Genomic DNA, 21,557 nt, shown 5'->3' with positions numbered 1-21,557 from the left:
CATTACCTTCCTCGGAGTATAAAATGTCTAGGTAATACATAATCTCTTTAACAAATTCACAATGATTTATTAGACCAATTACCTTAGTGTCGATAGAGTTTCGAATTTGTAGAAATATCTTGGCATCCTCACTCAACCATGCCTTCTTTGCAGTAGCATTAGATGGCAGTTTATCAGTGAGGTGGTCATCTCTTTCAATGTTGTGAATGTATACCCTAATGATTTTGCTCTAGTCTAAATAGTTCCTACCATTGAGTTTATATTATGTGATTTTGTTGTCATGGGAATGACATCAGAAATCATAGTCTTTACCTCCTTGGCATCTACCTATTCGGTAGCATTAGTTGTTTTTGTTTCATGTGCTGCCATCAAGAACTACACCCAATTAACTCAATTGGACCAACATGATGGATTAGATGATTGGAACATGTAGAAACTGGGGGCTAGAATAAGAACAATATAGGGAAGAATTGATACTTGGGTCACCACCAAGAACACAACTAGCTGCTAGAAACTTGAAAGAGTCGATACTTGAGTATCCACTAGGAACTCGACTCACTACATTGTCGGGATTCAACAAGATCCACCACAACTGCAACTCAAATAGGATTGTGAATAGAACGGTTGTAAGCACACCAAGCACAACTAGGCTCACTTGGGCATGGAACTACACCTCGTGATCAGACCTTGGGCACGAAAGGGATTGCTTCAACTCAAGCAGAAGGGCTTGCTCAACTAGGGCAAACAGGCTGGCTCTGATACCATGTAAAGAGAGAAAAATCTTCGGTATTTTATGTATATTGCAAACACATTACATTATTATATATATACATTCTAGATCCTAGGATTGTGCTTAGGATATTCTACTTTCTATATTTATAGAGTTAACTATCCTATGTAGTCTATTCTTATAATATTGAATGCTCTAGCGTCTAGTTTCTATAGATAACATTCACCAAGGAATCCTAGTTAGAAAGGAATTCTCATTAGAGTAGGGTTCTATCAACTTAGATAGTGTTTGTTAACCAATATATGGGGTGAAAAAGATCAGATATGAGAAGTATTCTGGATGTTTGCCCTTCCCAATGCATTTGTTAAACTTATCTGACCTTCCCCGGAAAAACCCTAACGTGACTTCTTATCTTACTTTTTATGAATAAATTTATCTGCCCCCTCCAGATAAATTTCTCTGATATTTTACAGATAAGCTTAAATTATCCATATGCTCCTTGTAAGATAATTAATGTCATTTAATACATTTTTAAAATTTAAATTTATTAAGTCTTATTTTTACAATAGGGTTGGTTTTAAAAGAACTCATTTATTTAAGTCTTATAATTAATGTCATTTAATATATTTTTAAATTTCCATATGTTTTGGCAATTTTTAAAATTTAAATCAAATATTCTTTTCACCGATTTTTAAAATTTAAATTTCTCTCTCTCTCTATATATATTTTATTATCTAATACAAATTCCTTTCATTGATTTTTTAAATTATTTTATTTAATTTTATATTTTATTATCTATTATGAAAATATGTTTTGGCAATTTTTAATTATTTGTGGAATTATTGTAATTCCACCAATAATTATTTCTACTTGCTGAGTCTTTTTAGAATCTATTTTTGAAAATGGATTTATAAAATAAAACACTATTTTTAATTTTAATTTTAATTTTTTGACAATTTACATTAATCATAAAACACTATTTTAATCATAAATTTGTTGTTGATGTTAACATATAGTTTTTAATGAATTTGGTAATAGGGATATTTTGGTAAAAAAACCTTTATCTTAGTGCTTATCATATGCATTTAACAAACATATGGAAAAAAAAAGTACAATTCTCAATGAATTCTAAAAAAATTAACAAACAGTCTGATATAAATCTTGAAATGCTTTCCAGTCTTATCTTTACCATTCCATATTTTGGTCTGGAAAGCATTCCAACCTTATCTTGATACTCCCTTATTTTGCTCATTTTAAGAAACGCTACCTTATTGTCTATTAATAATCCTTTAAGGCTAACTCCAACAACAATCTCTATCATACTCCCTATTATATTATAAACAATTCACTTCATATTCCGATTTTGCCTTGAAAATTGTGTCTGCTTCAACTGCACACTTTATTTCATTTATTTAGTAATAAACTTCAATTCTATTTATTTTACCTTACATATAATTTTCACTACTATAAAAATTTATTATTTATTTTATAATTTAATAATAAATATTACGGTATGAAGTATTAATAATATTTAATATATTTTTAAATCAATTTACTAATATTTTTTAAAAACAATTATTTAACAAAATTGTTTGAATGATCAAATAATCAAATACACGAAATAATCAAAATGAATGATCAAATACACAAAATAATTAGATACACATACACATAATCAATAATTAAATACACATATATAAAATTTATAATCAAATATAGAAATTAAAAATCAAATATACAAAATAATCATATACATGCATACACAAAATTAATAATCAAATACGCATATACACAAAATCAATAATCACAAATATACAATATCACTCATCCAATACAAAAATAAATACAAAATACCCAAAAATCACATAAGTGTTCGATCTGCTCGATGAAGAAAAAGAAGAAGCCGTTGCCACTATTGCTGCTTGTTCTACTCCTCCCCGCAACCAGATTTGGTGTTTGCAACTCATTCGCCGTGCCTACAACTTGTCTTCTCTGGCTGTCTTTGTCGGATCTGCTGTCGCCACTTCTTCAATGTCTCTTCTTCAGCCAATTTCGCCTTCGCCTTCGTCTGCAACTCATCTTCTTCGGCCGATTCAGCCTTCGCCACGTCTGGTTCTTTCTCTTCCCTTGTTGATGGTCATTGGGCGATTGGGGGTGGGGGAGAGATGGCGATGAGATTTTGATCCCCAATTGTGGTGAGGCTTGTTACAGTTGCCAAATTTTTGGCGAGGGAAAGTGGCTATGGCGAGCTCCGTTGGAGCTGAAAATCTTGATTTGGCTCCTCATTTTTTGGGTTGGCAAGCAAATTTTGCAATCATTGGAGTCAACCTTAGTGAATTATTGAAGAATAGATTTTGATCAATAATATTGAATATTGATATTGGTTTTGAGTAATTGAGATTACTCATTTTTTTTTTGTTTGGGTCCTGCATCACTAGCACAATTCACGTATAAGTTTTGCCCAAAACTAGAATGAAGAAGTGTCCTCAATTAATTAGTGCCAATCAACCAATTCAGGTATCACAATTCATAATTTGACACTTATGTCCTAAGTTGTTTATTTTACCTTGTAGAAATGTCCAACCTTCTGCATTTTTTTTTGTTTTTTCACCTTAAGAATGGCATTCTTTCTCTTTAGATAACGTTTGGATTATTTGGAGATATTTTATATTCCTTTAGATATGTAGAATTTCTTTTCTCTTTTTATTTATTTATTTTTTATTTTTCTTGTGCTTGTTATATGCTTTTCCATCTATGTGGTTTAGTCTACAATAACATATCCAACGTTAATCCCACTAGGTGCGGTTAACTATAGGAATTTGAGCTCAACAATCATTTCTATCTATGCTCATATCTGCTTGGAACACCACGGATTCTCATCCAGAAGTGCTAGTTGAAGGTGACTTATTGGCTCATTGGACTAAGTAATATACCCAAGACCTATTGTAAGAAAACTGGCCGTTAGTGTGTACAATTTTGAAATGTTGCGAGCATGTTTCAAAACTATTAGTAAAATGTTTTGACATTTTTTAACAACTATTCGAGACCTATGTGAGTGAGATTTGATTGATCCACATGGAAAGAAGGAATGTTTCAAAATATTTAAAAGAAAAATGTTTTGAAACTTTTAATCATGTTTAAGAAGAAACGGCGTGAGGGTGAAATAATAGAGTAATCATTATGGTTTCAAAAATATTTTGACAGAAAAGCATAGGCTCCCATTCATTTTCAGAAAACATTTTCTAGTTTTCAACTCCAATTCTACAACTAAAGATGTCCTAAAAAATGATGTTTTCTAGTTCATATTATAAAGTTGAAAAAATAGAAAATTGAGTTCTCTATTTTGTCATGGGACATTCAATTGTCCAATAGAATATTAGAGTTGGAAAATAAAAAATGTTTTCTACAACTAAATAGGCCCATAATGTTTTGAAATAGCATGTGTTAGGAGATATTTAGCACATATTTAAAAAAAAAAAATAGTTGTAGAGTGGAGATGTAGAGAGCAAGTATTTTGGTTTTTATTGTTGGTGACTAAAGATGTGTGTGATCCGTATAAGATATGGAGATATGCATGTGATATGCAGCTTTATATGATATGGAGATAATATGGAGATATGCAGACTTTAGTAGCTTCCTAATTTGGAATAGGAAAGGATCTTTCCTATTCCAGACTTAGGAAACTTTCCTAAGATTGTAAATATGTTTGTCTTTCCTATGCTGTAATTCTTGTAGAAGGTAGGTTTAGGTTTCCTAATGTAGTTCCCCATCTCCTCTATAAGTGGACCTCCCATGTATATTCAAAGATTATTGGAGAATGAACTTATGATTTTCAGTTCTTCTACATGGTATCAGAGCCTAAGATACCAGTTAAGCCCGCCTAAAAATTCTAAGTGTGCCTTCATTACACAGTTTCCTTTCTATTCCTCTTGAAGCCTTCATTGCCTTTTTGTCTTTGATCTACCAATTATTCTAGTAGAGATGTCTAAACTATCTGAAACTGCTCCCACCCTAACAACTGGAGAGTCAACTCCAGTTGAACTGCCAACTGAAGCTGGAGATTTGCCGGGTATCCACCATTCCTACTGGTTAGACGATAGGAATTATCTGCAGTGGGCTCCACTCGTAAAGACCTTCCTCAAAGGCTGAGGGAAGATCAGCCACTTGACTGCTCCTCCTCCGAGCAACACAAATCCCTCTTTCACAGCATGGGATGTTGAAGATTCCCTAATTATGTCTTGGCTATGGAGTGCAATGCAGCCTGAGGTTAGTAAGAATTTTATGTTCTTATGTTCAACAAAGGAGATTTGGTATACAGGGAATCAAACCTACTCTAAGGTCCAAGATGCCTCAGTCATCTTTGAGATCAAGACCAAAATTAGTGGTACTAGGGCAAGGACCATTAACTGTAATTGAATACCATAATAGGATGAAGGGCTTGTGGTTGGAGCTTGATCATTATTAGAACATCAAAATGGTGTGCAGTGAGGATACTGCCACCCTCAATAGGATTTTTTAGAGGGATAGGATTGTAGAATTCCTAGAAGGCCTCAATTCCGAATTTGATCAAGTGAGGATTCAAGTGCTTGGTCAAGATAAACTTCCTACACTTAATAATGAAGTGTTTTCTTTTGTTAGAAGTGAAGAAAATCGGAGGGGTGCCATGCTTAATGAGAATCCTTCTGAAGGTTCTTCCATGATGACCAGTCACAAAGAAGGAGTAAGGTTCAAAGCAAGGAAATCAGAGGGCCAAACAAAAAATTCCAGCCAAGAAGGGAATTCCAGCCGAGAAGGGTAATGGTGTGGCTATTGCAAGAAACCTAGACATACTAGGGAGACTTGCTTCAAACTCCATGGAAAGGAAGCAGTCTTAAGCAAGATACGGGGAGTTAGGAATCTAAAGCACCAAGTTTATCTCTCAAGCAAGGAGTGAGAGGAAGCTGGGTCCTTTGATAAGGCTGATTCCGGGGGACCAGATCTGAATCAATTGAATGCAGAGGGGATTAACAAGCTGAAAAAAATTTCTACGGACCATTCAAAATGAAGCTTACTCTCTTCCACAACAAGGTAAACACCTCAATCCTTGTTCTTTTCAATTGATAGGAATAACATGTGGATCCTAGATTTAGGAGGCACTGATCACATGACCCCTAACCTAAATGTTTTTGAGACATATGAGCCTCTTGAAACCACCAAATAGATAACTATAGCCAATGGAACCTTAGTTCCTATCCAAGGATAGAGAAAAGTCAATCTTGGCCCTATGTTATCCATCAAACAGGTACTTCACGTATCTAATTTGTCTACGAATCTTATCTCTATTCATCAGCTTACTAAAGAACTGAATTGCCATGCTATTTTCTCTCCTCATATGTGTAAATTTCAAGCCGAGGACATAGGGAAAATGATTAGTGTGGCTGAGGAACAAAATGGACTATATGTCTTGCAAAGGGAGAGTGATTGCCCTAGAGGGAGACAGCTGAGAATTGCTTTTTCATCACAGTCAATCTCAGATCTGTCCAATGTTTGGCTTGATCATTTTAGGCTAGGTCATCCTCTGTTTGTTCTCGTAAAAAGTATATTTCCCACCTTGTTTAAGACTCTAGACCCTAGTAGTTTTTAGTATGATGTGTGTGCCATTGCTAAACACCATCAGGTGTCTTATCCAATAAGTAATAGACTGTCATCTAAGCCATTTTATTTAATTCATTCTGATGTTTGGGGACCATCCAAAATACCCAATTGTTCTAGGGAAAGATGGTTTATTTCTTTTATAGATGACTATACACGAATGTGTTGGATTTTTTTGTTAAAAAACAAAGCTGCCATTGGGACTGTTTTACCCTCTTTTTGCGAAATGATTTCCACTCAATTTGGTACTCCCATTAAAAAATTTCGCATTGATAATGTAAGGGATTATTTCAACAATCACTTGCATCAATTTTTCCAGCAAGAGGGGATAGTTCATAAATCTTCTTGCATAGATACTTCACAACAAAATGGAGTACCTGAACGAAAGATGAAACATCTCCTCAATGTGGCAAGATCTCTTCTTCATCATCACCATGTTCCTAAAAATTTTTTGGGGGAAGCTGTCCTAATAGCAGCTTATGTTATTAACCGGGTTCCATCTATGGTCTTAAACAACCAAAGTCCCTTTCACTTTTTGGCATCATTTTTCCCAGATATGAGTTTGGATTCTCCTCTTCCCCTTAGAGTGTTTGGGTGTGTGTGTTTTGTTCACATTCCTAAAACCAATCGGGACAAACTTGATCCTAGAGCTCCTAGGTGTCTTTCTTGGGTATTCTCCTATCCAAAAGGGCTACAAATGTGACAACCCTACCTCTCGGAAATTCTATGTCTCCAAAGATGTCACCTTTGTGGAATCTCAGTTATTTTTTGGTCCTACTCAAGTTAATCTTCCGGGGGAGACTGTAGGGTATGATGATCAAGCCTCTAATTCCTTTCCAAGCCTAGGACCCGCAATACTAAGCTTTAGTGAAGTTGATGGTCCTTGTGTTCCTTCTTCCTCTGTCCAGCAAACTTCCTCCCATCTGCATGTCCTCTGCAATGAACAAGCAATGCATCAGCAGCCCACTCCCATTAGGTTATAGAGCTCTCCTTATGTATTCAAATGAAGACGGCCCATTGAGCCACATCAACATCAGAACCTGACCAAGGTATGAAATTCAGCCAACAACCAGGTTCTATCCCATCAATTTCAGTCCTACTTAATCCTGAACCATCTGATTTGGACCTTCCCATTGCTGTCCTGAAAGGGGTTAGAACCTGTACAAAACACCCTTTGACCAATTATCTATCCTATTGTCATGTACCGTGGGGATAAGGGTAGTTTTGCAACTAAATGTAATAAAGGGACTAAATAAGAAAGGATATAGGCAGTGTTAGTTAGCTGTTGAGGGAGTAGTACAGAATTTATTGCTGCTATGCAAGCTTGTACATTCCCTATAGCTATAATCGGTTACAGCACATGAGGAGGGAATCCTAGCTATATATGGATACTCTCTCTCCCTCTCGAGTATCATTGAGAAATATTATCACTATTCTATTGAATTCTCCCTCAATTCTTCCTTTCTCTCTCAATTCTTTCTGATTTCCCTCTCCCATTCTCTAAAATCCTAAGTCAGTCCCTCGAGACCTGACAATCTGGTATCAGAGCAACATTCTTGGGCGTTGTGTGACAACCATAACCGACGGGACAAGAATGAAGCAAATGGAATCTCAGCTACAATAAATGACGACAGCAATAGCGGAGGTACATAATCAAATGGGAATGCTCGAACTATCGATTGGAGCGGGAGTCGATTCCAGAATTGACCAGGCAATGGAACGTTGGAGGCTGGAGAGTCGCGAGCAGAGCACTATCTTTTGGGAGCAAATGATGGAACAAATGCAAATGATCGCGCGAATGTTCACCCAACAGCAACCATTAAGGCTCTCTTTTGAGTTTCCTCCGAGAGACCGAACGGAGCCCATTTTTCCAGGAGTAGGGGTAGAATCCCGACCGGTGGGAACGTCAGAGTTCGAGTTTGATACGGATACAGTGGGGGAGAATGTAAGGGAAAGGAGGCCGGGAGTGTTGGCTAATCGACACCATCCGATCTACCCCACGCTGAAGCTCGAGATTCCCTTGTTTGAAGGAGAGAACCCAAGGTGGTGGTTGAGAAGATGCGAACGAGTATTCTCCTTATATCAAATTCCGAAACAGCAAAAGGTCACCATGGCTTCTGCCTACCTGAATGATGTGGGAGATGCTTGGTATCAAGGGTGGCTCGTGGTCAAGGAGGGAAGCCCCTGGGGTGTGTTTGTAGAAGATTTGTGTGTAAGGTTCGGAGATAAATGCATGAGGGACATAATTGAAGAGTTTAACAAACTCAAACAAGAGGGGACGGTCCAGATCTATAAGCAAAAATTCGAGGAGCTTAGGTCGTTGATGATGGTACATAATCCTCAGTTGTTCGAGGAGTATTACGTTTCAAGCTTCATTAGTGGCCTAGGGGATGAGATCAGATCGATGGTGAAGATGATGCAGCCTCACACGGTGAAACAGGCTACAGAGAGCGCGAGGTTACAAGAGATGATCGTTGATGCGTTGGTCAAGAAACAAAAGAATCAGGCGAAAGGAGTGTTCACAGGAGGCTGGCAAGCTGGGAATAGGTTGCCACCCAAAGAAGGTGGGTTCCAAGGAAGAGGTGTCCTAGCTCTACCTTCCACCAACCCTGTTCCCCCCCTCTAGAGGTAAACTAATAGAGCAAAGGCGAGTAGCTGGTCTATGCTACAAATGTGGAGACAAGTATTTTGTGGGCCATAAGTGTAAGAGACAACTACTGCTAATGGAAGGGGAAGATGAGGACAATGAGGAAGGAGAGGAACCCTCTGAAAATGAGAGGGAGGACTAAGGGGAGATTTCATTACATGCTTTGAAAGGAGTTAACCATAGTAAGGTTATCAATGTAGAAGGAAGGGTAAACAGCAATCCGATCATGGTTCTCATTGATAGTGGGAGTACCCACAGCTTCTTGGATGAAGTTGTGGTAAGAAAATTAGGGTGTGAAGTCAGTCCTTCCCTTCCCTTATCAGTAACGGTTGCCAACGGTAGCAAGGTGTTGAGTCAGTCGGCCTGTAAGGATTTCTGTTGGGAGATGAATGGAGAAAATTTCTCAACTAACCTGAGGTTGCTAAAGTTGGGAGGTTGTGATGTTGTGTTGGGAGTAGATTGGATGGAGGGAGTTAGTCCAATCAGTTTTGATTTCAATAAGATGGAAGTGACCTTTGAAAAAACTGGCAACAAGAAGGTTCTAACGGGCAACCCAGAGGTCGGAGTATGCAAAATCATCTCGGGTAAGAGGTTACAAAGGATACTCAAGAACAAGTTATCATAGGTGGCTCAACTATTTTCTATCCATACCATGGAAGTTGCCCTCGGGGAGCAAGGACATTCGGCAGTAACCCTCATAGCCCATGGCAGGTACACGAATTTGACTCACTTAACATACTGTTACTTGAATTTAAGGACCTCTTTTCCGAGCCAAATTCCCTACCACCCAAGAGATCCTATGACCATGCTATCAACCTTAAGCCTAATGCAGAACCTATTAACCTAAGAGCCTATCGATACCCACCTAGACAGAAAATCGAGATAGAAAAACTCATCAAAGATATGCTGAACAGGTCCATTATTCAACCCAGCCATAGCCCATTTGCATCACCCATATTGCTTGTTAAGAAAAAGAATGGGTCATGGAGGTTTTGTGTTGACTACCGTCAACTTAATGCCATGACCATCAAAAACAAGTTTCCCATCCCAATTGTGGAAGATCTCCTTGATGAACTAAAAAATGCATCTGTCTTTACCAAGTTAGATCTCCGATTAGGCCACCATTAAATCAGGATGCGGCATGAAGATATCCCTAAGACAACTTTTACCACTCATCAAGGGCATTATGAGTTTCTTGTAATGCCCTTTGGCCTAACTAACGTTCCCGCAACTTTTCAGGCGTTAATGAACAAAATTTTCGAACCATACTTGCGTAAATTCCTTCTAGTATTCTTTGGTGACATCCTAATTTACAGCCCTACCTTTGCACAACACCTAAACCACCTGAAAATTACCTTTGAGGTCCTTAGAATCAATAAGCTGTATGTTAAGGAGTCAAAGTGTATTTTTGCTAAGCAACAGGTGGAATATCTTGGGCATATCATATCTAGTTCAGGGGTAAGCACTGACCCAAGTAAGGTGATGGCTATGGTGTCCTGGCCTAGGCTGCATAATGTGAAAGGATTGAGAGGATTCTTAGGGTTAATTAGATACTATTGCCGATTCGTTAAAGAGTATGGCATAATCAGTCGGCCCCTCACTAACCTGCTGAAGAAAGATGGGTTCAAGTGGGATGCTGAGGCCGAGGAAGCTTTCTACAAACTTAAACAAGCTATGAGTGAAGTGCCAACTCTCGGTTTACCTGATTTTAACAAATAGTTCATCCTAGAAACCGATGCAAGCAACAATGGGATTGGAGTAGTCTTGGTTCAGGAAGGCAGACCCATAGCCTTCCTCAGTCAAGCCCTTGCACCAAGACACCTCGGGTTGAGCATCTATGAGAAAGAACTCTTGGTTGTGCTAATGGCGGTAGAAAAGTGGCATCATTATCTTGAAGGGGGAAGCTTTGTAATCAAGACTGACCATGAAAGCCTCAATTTTTTCCTGCAACAGAAGCTACATACACAACTCCAATGGAAAGGTATGACTAAATTAATGGGTTTGAATTATGTGATCCAATATAGGAAAGGTAAAGAAAATCTAGTAGCAGATGCTCTATCCAGATGTCTTGAAGAGGGAAGTGTAGCTGCAATCTCAACTATTATTCCAGATTGGTGCCAAGAGATCGCTGCTAGTTATTCCTCAAGTGGGAAGACCCGAGAACTCTTATAGCAGCTTGTAGTAGATCCTTCATCTAAACCAGGCTACACTTTAAGTAATGGAATGATCAGACACCGAGGGAAGCTGGTGATTGGGGAGGAGGAAGCACTGAAAAAGAGAATTATAGAGGCACTGCACGCCTCTCCCGTCGGAGGACACTCGGGAATTGTAAACACCTATTATCGGGTCAAGCAACTCTTCCGATGGCCAAGACTCAAGAAGGATGTTATGGAGTTTGTGATCAGGTGTGATACTTGTAGGTAGTGCAAACCAGAGAATGTGGCAACACCTGGGCTACTCCAACCTTTGAATACTCCCGGGGGTTCATGGGAAGATATATCAATGGACTTTATAGAGGGGCTACCCAAATCAGAAGGTAGAGATTATGTTATGGTAGTCGTCGACCGTTTTACCAAATATGGGCATTTTATGGGATTGATTCACCCATACACTGCCCAAGAGGTGGCTAAAATATTCCTAGACCAAGTGGTGAAACTACATGGAACACCCAAGGCTATAGTTTCTGATAGAGATAAAATCTTTACTAGTCGGCTATGGAAAGAATTGATGGGATTGCTGGGAGTGAAATTGAAAATGTCCAGTGCATACCACCCTGAATTGGATGGGCAAACAGAAAGGGTTAATCAGTGTTTGGAAATGTATCTCAGGTGTACTTGTTTCCTTCAACCAAAGACATGGCATAAGTGGCTTTTGATGGCTCAATGGTGGTATAATTCTAGCCGCCATTCAGCCATAAAAATGTCCCCTTTTGAAGCCCTTTTACGGTTACAAACCTCCACTCCTACCAGCCTTGGCAGATAATTCAACTGTGGCCTCCCTCGATGCATACCTACAGCAGAGGCAACAAGCCTTGCAAAGGATTAAGGAGGAGCTGGCTAATTCTCAAAATAGGATGAAGCAATTTGCAAACAAGAGAAGAAGTGAAAGAGAATTTCAAGTTGGTGACATCGTGTATCTCAAGTTGAAACCTGGACACCTCAGGACACTACTTCCCCACCCCAGTTCTAAATTACATCCAAAGTTCTATGGGCCTTTTCTAGTTGTTGCAAGAATAGGAACAATGGCATACCAGTTGAAATTACCAGAGGGTTCTAATATACACCCATTTTTTCATGTTTCACTCCTCAAGAAAGCAATGGGGGCACAACCAGCAAGTTCCATCCTACCAAATCTTCCCAATGTTGAAGACCCTCTCCGGGAACCTATAGCTATACTGGACAGAAGAGTGATTTACACACAAGGCGCTCCAATTACTCAAGTTCTCATTGAATGGTCTGATCAACACTTAGAAGATAACACTAGGGAGTATCTTCCGGACATCTTGAACGAGTTCCTGCGTGTGGCCAGCCTCCTCCATATTTCTTGTGGACAAGAAAAGTTTTGAAGGGCGGGGTAATTGTCATGTACCGTGGGGATAAGGGTAGTTTTGCAATTAAAGGTAATAGAGGGACTAAATAAGAAAGGATATAGGTAGAGTTAGTTAGCTACTGAGGGAGTAGTATAGAATTTGTTGCTGCTACGCAAGCTTGTACATTCCCTATAACTGTAATCAGTTACAGCACGTGAGGAGAGAATCCTAGCTAAATATGGATACTCTCTCTCCCTCTCGAGTATCATTGAGAAATATTATCACTATTCTATTGAATTCTCCCTCAATTCTTCCTTTCTCTCTCAATTCTTTTTGATTTCCCTCTCCCATTCTCTAAAATCCTAAGTCAGTCCCCCAGGACCTGACACCTACCATCGCCTTTCCCCAAACCATAAGAGCTTCCTAACATCCTTGGATGCTATTGTTATTCCAAAATTAGTAGAGGAGGCTATGAAAGATCAGAACTGGAAGGTAGTTATGTTGGAGGAGATGAGGGCCCTAAATAAAAATCAGACATGGGGGTTGGTGACTAAACCCAAGGGGGTTAAACTGGTGGGCTGCAGGTGGACATTTAATTTAAAATATAAGGCTGATGGCACTCTAGAAAGGTATAAAGTTGCAGTAGCTAGATGTAAAAAATGCATTCTTACATGGAGACTTATAGAAAGAGGTGTTCATGGAGTTGCCTCTGGGGTTTTATGAATTAGCCTTACTCAAGTTCCTACTAAAGATCGAGAAGTAGATATTTTAACTAAGGCAATCCAGAAACAAGGGTTTGAATTACTTAAAGGCAAGCTTGGAACAATGGATATCTATTAACTAGCTTGAGGCAAAGTGATGGAAGAAGATAGAGATAAGGAAGAACAAGATCGATCTGTTGAATGGATAAGGATCAAGATGTTGAGAAAAGATCACAGCAAAATCAAACTAAAAGATAAAGAAGAATAAGGAATAGCATCCTCGGAATCAGATAAAGATATCCAAGCGCTAGCTCATCCAAATCTATAAATAGTTAGCTAAAATTTGTTGTAATCTATTCCTGTAAATTAGGAGAGTTTTCTGGAGTTTTTTTTTTATATAATCATCCTAGATCAATGAGACATTCACAGTGGAATGTTTACAGTTCCCCTAACTAATTGTTTCATCAAATTATTTGGGGTACTCAAAACTATCTCCTCAGTTCAGAGCATTTACTTTTAGCATTGATGATATTGTTATTCCTAGAGATATTTACCATGTACTACAAGATGAAAAGTGGAAGGCAATAGTTATGGAAGAAATGTAGGCCTTAGAAACTAATGGTACTTGGGAGGTTGTGAGACTACTAGATGGAAAGAAGACTGTAGGCAGGAAGTGGGTATTTACTGTGAAGTATAATCAAATGGGAGTATTAACAGGTACAAGGCTAGACTAGTAGCCCAAGGATTTACCCAAACTCGAGGCCTTAACTATGAGGAGACTTTTGCTCCAATAACTAAGCAAAACTCTATTCGGGTATTACTTTGCTTGGCTATTAATCTAGACTACAAACTACATTAACTTGATATCAAGAATGCCTTCTTGAATAGTGAGCTAGAAGAGGAGATCTATATGAGGATACCACCTGGTTTTGAGGGAAATGATACAAGGGGGAAGGTATGTAGACTAAAGAAGTCATTGTATGGTCTCAAGCAGTCTCCTAGGGCATGGTTCAAGAGATTTTGTGATACTCTAATCCAGCTTGGATACAATCAAGGGTAGGCAGATTATACTCTATTCACAAAGCCTGAAGCTAATGGAAGGAGAACAATCATGATCGTGTATGTAGATGATATCATCATCATAGGGGATAACCAAGAGATTGAAAATCTTAAGAAGCAACTAAAGGATGCATTTGAGGTAAAAGACTTGGGGGAATTAAGATATTTCCTTGGATTAGAAGTGGCTAGAAGCAAGGAAGCTATTTTCATATCCAAAAGAAAATACACCTTAGATTGACTAAAAGAAACAAGAAAACTCGGGTGTAAGCTTGCAAGTACTCCCCTAAAGCCTAATTGGAAGAATAAAGAAGATAGAAAAGAAGAATACCAAGTGGACAAGGGAAGATATCAGCGCTTAGTGTGAAAACTAATCTACCTATCTCACACTCGGCCAAATATTACATATGCTCTAAGTATTGTCAGTTAATTCATGCACTCACCCACAAAAAGACATCTTAAGGCAGCACACCATATCATCAGGTATCTTAAAGGAACACCTAGAAAAGGACTAGTGTTTAGAAAGAGCTAAAACAGGGGCATTAAGGGATATGTAGATGCAGATTGGGCTGGATCCATTGAGGATAGCAAATCTATATTAGGGTATTGCACTAAGCTATGGGGAAACCTAGTTACATGGAGAAGCAAGAAACAACAAGTTGTTGCTCGTAGTAGTGCAAAAGCTGAATATAGAGCCATTGGTCAAGGTATATGTGAGGTTATTTGGTTAGGAAGAGTGATGAAGGACCTAAGTATACCTATATCCTCTCCTAAACAGCTCTATAGTGATAGTAAATCGACTATAAGTATTGTGAACAATCCGGTACAACATGACCAGATGAAACATGTCAGAATTGACCGACATTTTGCTAAACAAGAGATTGAAAGAGAAGACATTGAAAGTAAAGCAAGATCGCTACGGGGTAAACAGCGTAGTTCAAAATTTTGAACTTACCCCGATCCCGGCGATTGGATCAACGTCGAAATTAAATCATTCACAAACAAATAAATAAATCTAACCTTTAGATTATCGAGTCGTTTGTGGATTCGAGCCGTTCAAGCGTCCGGCCTCTAACTCGTGATACGCGGCACGCGTCCGTTGGCAAGGAGAGCGGAATAGGAGTGCTAGCTCCTTCTCCTTTGCGCAGCTTGTGTATGGACGGTAAAAGAACACCCACGTTTCAAATCGATGCAAAAAGAAACGGGAAGAGTGAACGGCAATACGTTTTTCAATTCTTGAAAAACAACACCAAAATCTCCTTATTCTTGGGCAACCCATAAAGGGATATTTATAAGGAAATACCCTAGGGTTTCTAAAACCCTAATGGATTGGGCTAGCCCATTAATTCTAATTTAATTAGAATCTTAAGTGGGCTTATTCTAGTCCAACTAGAAATATAATTAAATGGCCTAATCCTTTTATAGGTTAAATAAAATATTATGGCCCAAATCTAATTCAAGCCCAAATATATTTTATTTAATATTTGGCCCAAATCTAATTTGGTCCAAATATAATATTTAATATTTGGCCCAAATCTAATTTAGTCCAAATATAATATTTATTTTAATATTTAGCCCAAATCCAATTTAGTCCAAATATTAACTTAAGCCCAAATATATTTTATTTCCTAGTTGCCACTCCAACAAATAGAAAATTATTAAATTAGAAACTCCTTCCTAATTTAATTAATTGCCATTTTAGAAAACTCTTTCCATTATGACGACTCCTCGTCATATCGACGTCATTACGTCTATTTGTTCTTTTTCCGTGAGAACCTACGACGGCAAAACTTCTTGCCGAAGTGTCCCACTTAACCATACGTCCACTCTCCTGGTTTAAGCCAGGGACCATGCCTATTGCGTATGACTCATTAGGCTTCCGAATATGTTGGCAATGTGTCGGTACAAACACATAAGACAAGATTGGCCTCTAGCAAGGCATCATGCCTACCCAATTATTCAGAAGGATTCATAATCCGCAAATAACCTTTCACGAGCATGGTTACCATGTAATACGATCCTCTCGTCAATGTATCTTATGTGATCTCAAGTATGGCGATGTGTTGCTTGATAACGATCACATGAGTTTTCTTCGGTCTTCCGGATATCTTCACTTAATTAGAAAGTAAATCAATAACTCCTTATTGATCTCTTTCACCATGGCCATGGATTTAAAGTGAATATCCACCGAAGGCGCCTTAGATACATCATCCTCTATCAAGGGATAGACGAGTCCCATCTTGGCTATGCACCCATCTCCATAAGCCTCACGATATATCCAACGATCGCCCACGTGCAGCCTTTGTCTAGGCCCATCGAAACGATGTCAAAGCATATCGGTCTTCTTATGAGATGACCGTGACAACCTCAGGTCCAAGGATTAGTTACACCCATCTCGTATGAGAATACCATCAACATATAAACAAAATGGATTCTCATGGCGAGTCATGTCCAGTGACACATTCTCCAACATTGGTCACCTATGTACTTGTCTAGGCATCCCTATGCCTATGGGTGTGAGACCCCCATTGCTATCACATAGCACATACAAGTCTTACCGCAATTGTCAATGTCCATTCTTGACATTGCTACGACTTGGGATGTTTAATGATGTCTAAAAACTGTGATGCATCATCTCACATCTTTATAGATTATTCACAGTATACATCATATGGACTTCTATCTAGTTTCTTTCGGTTATTACAATAATAACAAGAAACTAATAGAATGACTTCTTGTGAATTTGAATAACTCCTTATTCAAATAATAACATGATTACAATTGTCAGTGTACAACATGCCCAATCTGATTGGGTCTAGAGCACCTACACTAACAGACATAAACCTTATTTATGTTCCTGCTGAAGATCAAGAGGCAGACATTTTGACTAAGGCAATGCAGAAACAAGGGTTCGAATCACTTAGAGGCAAGCTGAGAATCATGGATATCTATTCACTAGCTTGAGGGGGAGTGTTGGAAGAAGATAAAGGTAAGGAAGAATGAGTTGATGGCCGAGTAGATAAGGATCAAGATTGTGTGAAAATATCACAACAATTCAAATTTAAAGATAAAAGAGAAAAAGGGATGAAGCAGCCTCGGAAATCAGATAAGGATAACCAAGTTTCTACTCATCCAAATCTGTAAAATAGCTAGCTAAATTTGTTGTAATCTACTCCTGTAAATTAGGAGAGTTTTTAGAAGATTTTGTGTATATAAGTCACACCTAGATCAATGAAAAATTCACGGAGCAATATTCATAGTTCTCCTATTCAGTTTTTCAATAATGAAAGCCATTTGAACATTGAGGGGTACATAGATGTAGATTAGGCTGGTTCCCTAGATGATAGAAGGTCAACTTCGGGCTACTGCACCTTTGTTGGAGATAACCTAGTTACATGGAGAAGTGAAAAATAGTCAGTTGTGGCTAGGTCTAGTGCTGAAGTTGAGTATAGGGTAATGGTCTTAGGTGTATATGAGCTATTATGGATAAATAAAGTCATGGAAGAGAACTGGGATTTCCTTAGAAAAGGGCACTATTACTGTATAGTGATAGTAAAGCTGCAATAAGTATTGCTAGTAACCCTGTTCAACATGATAGAACCAAACATATAGAGATTAATCGACATTTTATAAAGGAGAAGCTCACTAATGGCCAATTATCATCCCATTTGTTCAGTCTAAGGCATCAACTGTTAGGCTCTTTCACTAAAGCATTACAAAGCAAGGACTTCCTTTCCATTATCTACAAGATGGGCACAAAGGACATTCATACACCACCTTGAGGGGGAGTGTTGGAAGTCTGATATTACTACATACAGCTGTTCATTTACAGCTGTAACAGCTATGCTTATTTTGAAAATATTGACTTATTGGTACAGGATTATGGAAGACTGATTCTATGGAGGAAATCAGGGAAAACAACAATTATTGATTGGAAGTTATATCTTGTATATAGGCTGTAATTAGAAGATTATTTCCTTGTATATAGTTTCCTTTTCTAGACTCCTGATCTATAAATAAAAATGATATAAATAAGAGGATTGCCAAGAGGTAGGGTGTCTTTTCTACCCTTTCAAATTACCCTAATTGCCTGTTATTGCAACAGTTTCAAAATTTTGTGTGTGTTCCCAAACATGTTCAGTCATGTTTCAAAACCTTGGAAAAATGTTTTGTCATATGTTAAGTCACTTCTGAGATCTTTTAATCATTTCCCAAGTAAAATTCTCATTATAAAAATAAAATTAATAGTTATTTCAAAATCATAGATATAACAACCAAACCTATGAGTCTCCCAGAAAGAGTCTATGTGGTTTAATCTATCACGAATACATATTGTTTATTAAAGTAAGAAGAAAAAGTTAAAAGTGCAGTGCATATTTTGATGGATGAAAATCTTTGGTTATTTATTATCCATATTATTTTTACTGTCTTTTTTATGAAGTTGAATTTTGTTATTCTTACAACTGTGATATTATCTGCAGTGTTTTAGTGCACAGTGGTGGGGCACATGGTGGACATTACTATGCCTTTATAAGGCCAACTCTTTCTGATGACTGGTATGCATCTGAATTCCAAATTTACTAAAACACAATAATTTGCTTATGTAAGCTTTACTTAACTGTCTGTTTCATGCTAATTAGATACTGAGATGGATTCTTACATGTTTCCCTGGCATGCTTGTTAAAGCAAGTAATGGCTAGTTCTTTACAACTATAAAAGGAATGAATCCTTTTTGTGCAAGGAAGATCAATAAACAATAAAAAAATTCTTAAATAAAATTATTGATCTTCTTTCTTCTTGTCAGAGAAAAGACTGACCATCATACTTAAATTTCGTAGGCTTAATTGATCAAATCATGGTTTAGAAAGTCTCCTTAGTTAAACATAGCTATAAGTTCCACTTATTGGTGGTGCCCACTTCAGGTTCTTCTTGGGGCCACATTTTGGCTGTAGGATCCCCCTCCTAGCAAATTATGCTTTTAAAATATTTTCAGACAACATATGAAATTGTCATATTCATTCTTTCAAATTCCTTTTATCTTATTTACATCATAGCCATGTAACATGCAAGCACATGATTGTAAAGTTTTCCTGCTGCTCATTTTAGTTTGAGGCTAAAATGGAGATTTGAAATACAAAATAGCACATTTCGCCACTTTGTAGCTAGGAATCACATTGCCTGTTTATCTCCTCATATTTTAAAATCTGATTTACTTGAAGGTATAAATTTGATGATGAATGGGTGACGAAAGAAGATATGAGGTGGGCTTTGGAGGAGCAATATGGTGTCAAACAAGAGGTTATGTTTTCACTTTGGTTACTGGATGTTTTCTGGTTATTTCTTATTTCTGATTTTCAGTTTCCCTAATATATTCTTTTTTTAACTTTTGAATATATATATATATATATTTTCTTTTACCTGATTACAAGTTGATGGTTTCATCAGACAAACCCTGGATTGAATGATACTCCAAACCATTCAAGTGCACACATTTTGGTGTATGTACGGGAAAGTGACATGGAGAAAATATTCTGTAATGTGGATGAGCAAGACATTCCAGAAAATATTAGGGTAAGATATTGGTATCCTTATATAATCAGTTTAATATATTTATTGTCCTCCTTCACAATTTGTCCTCGTTACATTTAATTTCCAATCCAGGAAAGGTTGAGGCGTCACCATGAAGAAAAAGTGCTCAAGAATAAAAAAATAGCTGAGGCTCAACGTCATACCATTGTAAAGGTTATTGTGATCAACCTCGATTTTGATTAGGCTATTAATGTATTAGTTGCTCATCCTTAGCTAACCATTTTTTTTTAATTGAAGAATTACATTATGCATTCAGGTTGCACGTGATGAAGACCTTGTAGAGCAGATTGGGCAGCATATATATTTTGATCTTGTCAATCATGACAAAGTTAGGAGTTTTCGTGTTCAAAAGCAGATGCAGTTTAACCACTTCAAGGTGTGAATCAGTTTATGATTTCATCTCTTGGTAAATGATGGGTGGGCTAAGTTAGTGTGAAAAAGATCAGGAAATAGTGTTGAAGAGGAGAGGAGACTAGGCAAAGCAAAAAATTGGAGGGGGAAAAAAGAGAGGAAAGAAATCCAACCATACAACAACCAAACTTTAACCCACTAGATGGGGTTGGCTATATGAATTCTAACTCACCAATCATCTTTATCTAATACCGTAACTTTTGTAAAGCCATTATATTCTATGTCATGCCAAAGAATTCCCCATGAAGTTTTCTTTGGTCTTCCTTTACCTCTTTGTTATGAATTTTTTTTTAATTAGAATTTTAAGTTTTTAATAATCCACTCTTAGGTAAATGGATTTTGAGTAAAAGGTAGCAAAGAGAATGATATTGTGTAGAAAAAGGTGGTTGCCTTCAGACCTGATCTACTGTCCTCATTGTGTTGGGTCACAAAAAGGAATTATGAGAATTAAGGATAAACTCTTAATATTCATCTCCTTTCAGATAGGTGATGGGTAAGTATTAGATTTTAGTTGGATCATTAGTGTCATAGTTCCCCTTTTTCTGAACATTTTCCCATTTTGTATCAATTAGCTAGTGACTAGTTGGTTTCTGTGGGTGATTATTTTTAATCTCCATTCTCCTTGGGTTGGTTGGCCTTCTTTTTAGGCATAATCTTCATGAACAGAAGGATTGCCGATTACTGTTTTTTTTTTTTTTTTTGAGCTCCTTCATGCTCATACTAAGGTATGCAGGAGGTCGACATATGGATTCGAGTTCATCAAATTAGGCAACTTTCCTTGTTCTATCCTTTTATGAAGCTATTTTTTACCAAGATAGACTGAATTTGACCTGAAGATTATTATGGAGATCAAAGATCTACCAAGGGCCCTTTTTCTTTTCTACTGCTACTCTTGGCACTATTCTCTCATTTTCAATCCGAGGAAATGGAGCTCTTTTTAACTTGGTGTTTTCAATTCAAGGATGGAGAATCAGTTAACCAGTTACTCCATGTTCAGTGGCTTGGAATTTGGAATACTTTCTTCTCCTTTTTGGGTCTCCATTGGGTTATGCGGCTGATGCCACAGTCAGCGTTGGAAGTTTCACTTTCTTTTGGTAGGGCTTATCCTTAAAGGAGGGTGAAAGAGTTTCAGTTTATTATTTCTTTTTGTGCTATGAGGCATTATTGGACAGAGAGAAATAGGAGTGCTTTTGAAAATTCTGTTAATTTTCCTTTTTTGCTTGACGGAAACATTTTCATTTCTCTTTTTTTTTTTGGGGGGGG

At 37.6% G+C, this 21,557-nt stretch overlaps 1 protein-coding gene across 1 annotated transcript in view; it reads left to right on the top strand.

The window, feature by feature from the left end:
• LOC127806783 (ubiquitin C-terminal hydrolase 12-like) overlaps positions 1 to 21,557 on the top strand; it is a 120,443-nt gene that overhangs the window by 76,147 nt on the left and 22,739 nt on the right. The window contains exons 10-14 of the mRNA XM_052344300.1: positions 18,776 to 18,850; positions 19,514 to 19,592; positions 19,740 to 19,865; positions 19,956 to 20,036; positions 20,140 to 20,259. Of these exons, the coding sequence (XP_052200260.1) occupies positions 18,776 to 18,850; positions 19,514 to 19,592; positions 19,740 to 19,865; positions 19,956 to 20,036; positions 20,140 to 20,259 (481 nt within the window). The remainder of the gene's footprint in view (positions 1 to 18,775; positions 18,851 to 19,513; positions 19,593 to 19,739; positions 19,866 to 19,955; positions 20,037 to 20,139; positions 20,260 to 21,557) is intronic.

This window comes from Diospyros lotus, chromosome 1 (assembly GCF_014633365.1).
Source record: "Diospyros lotus cultivar Yz01 chromosome 1, ASM1463336v1, whole genome shotgun sequence".
NCBI classification, from domain to species: Eukaryota; Viridiplantae; Streptophyta; class Magnoliopsida; order Ericales; family Ebenaceae; genus Diospyros; species Diospyros lotus.
This window is presented reverse-complemented; position numbering and strand designations above follow the sequence as displayed.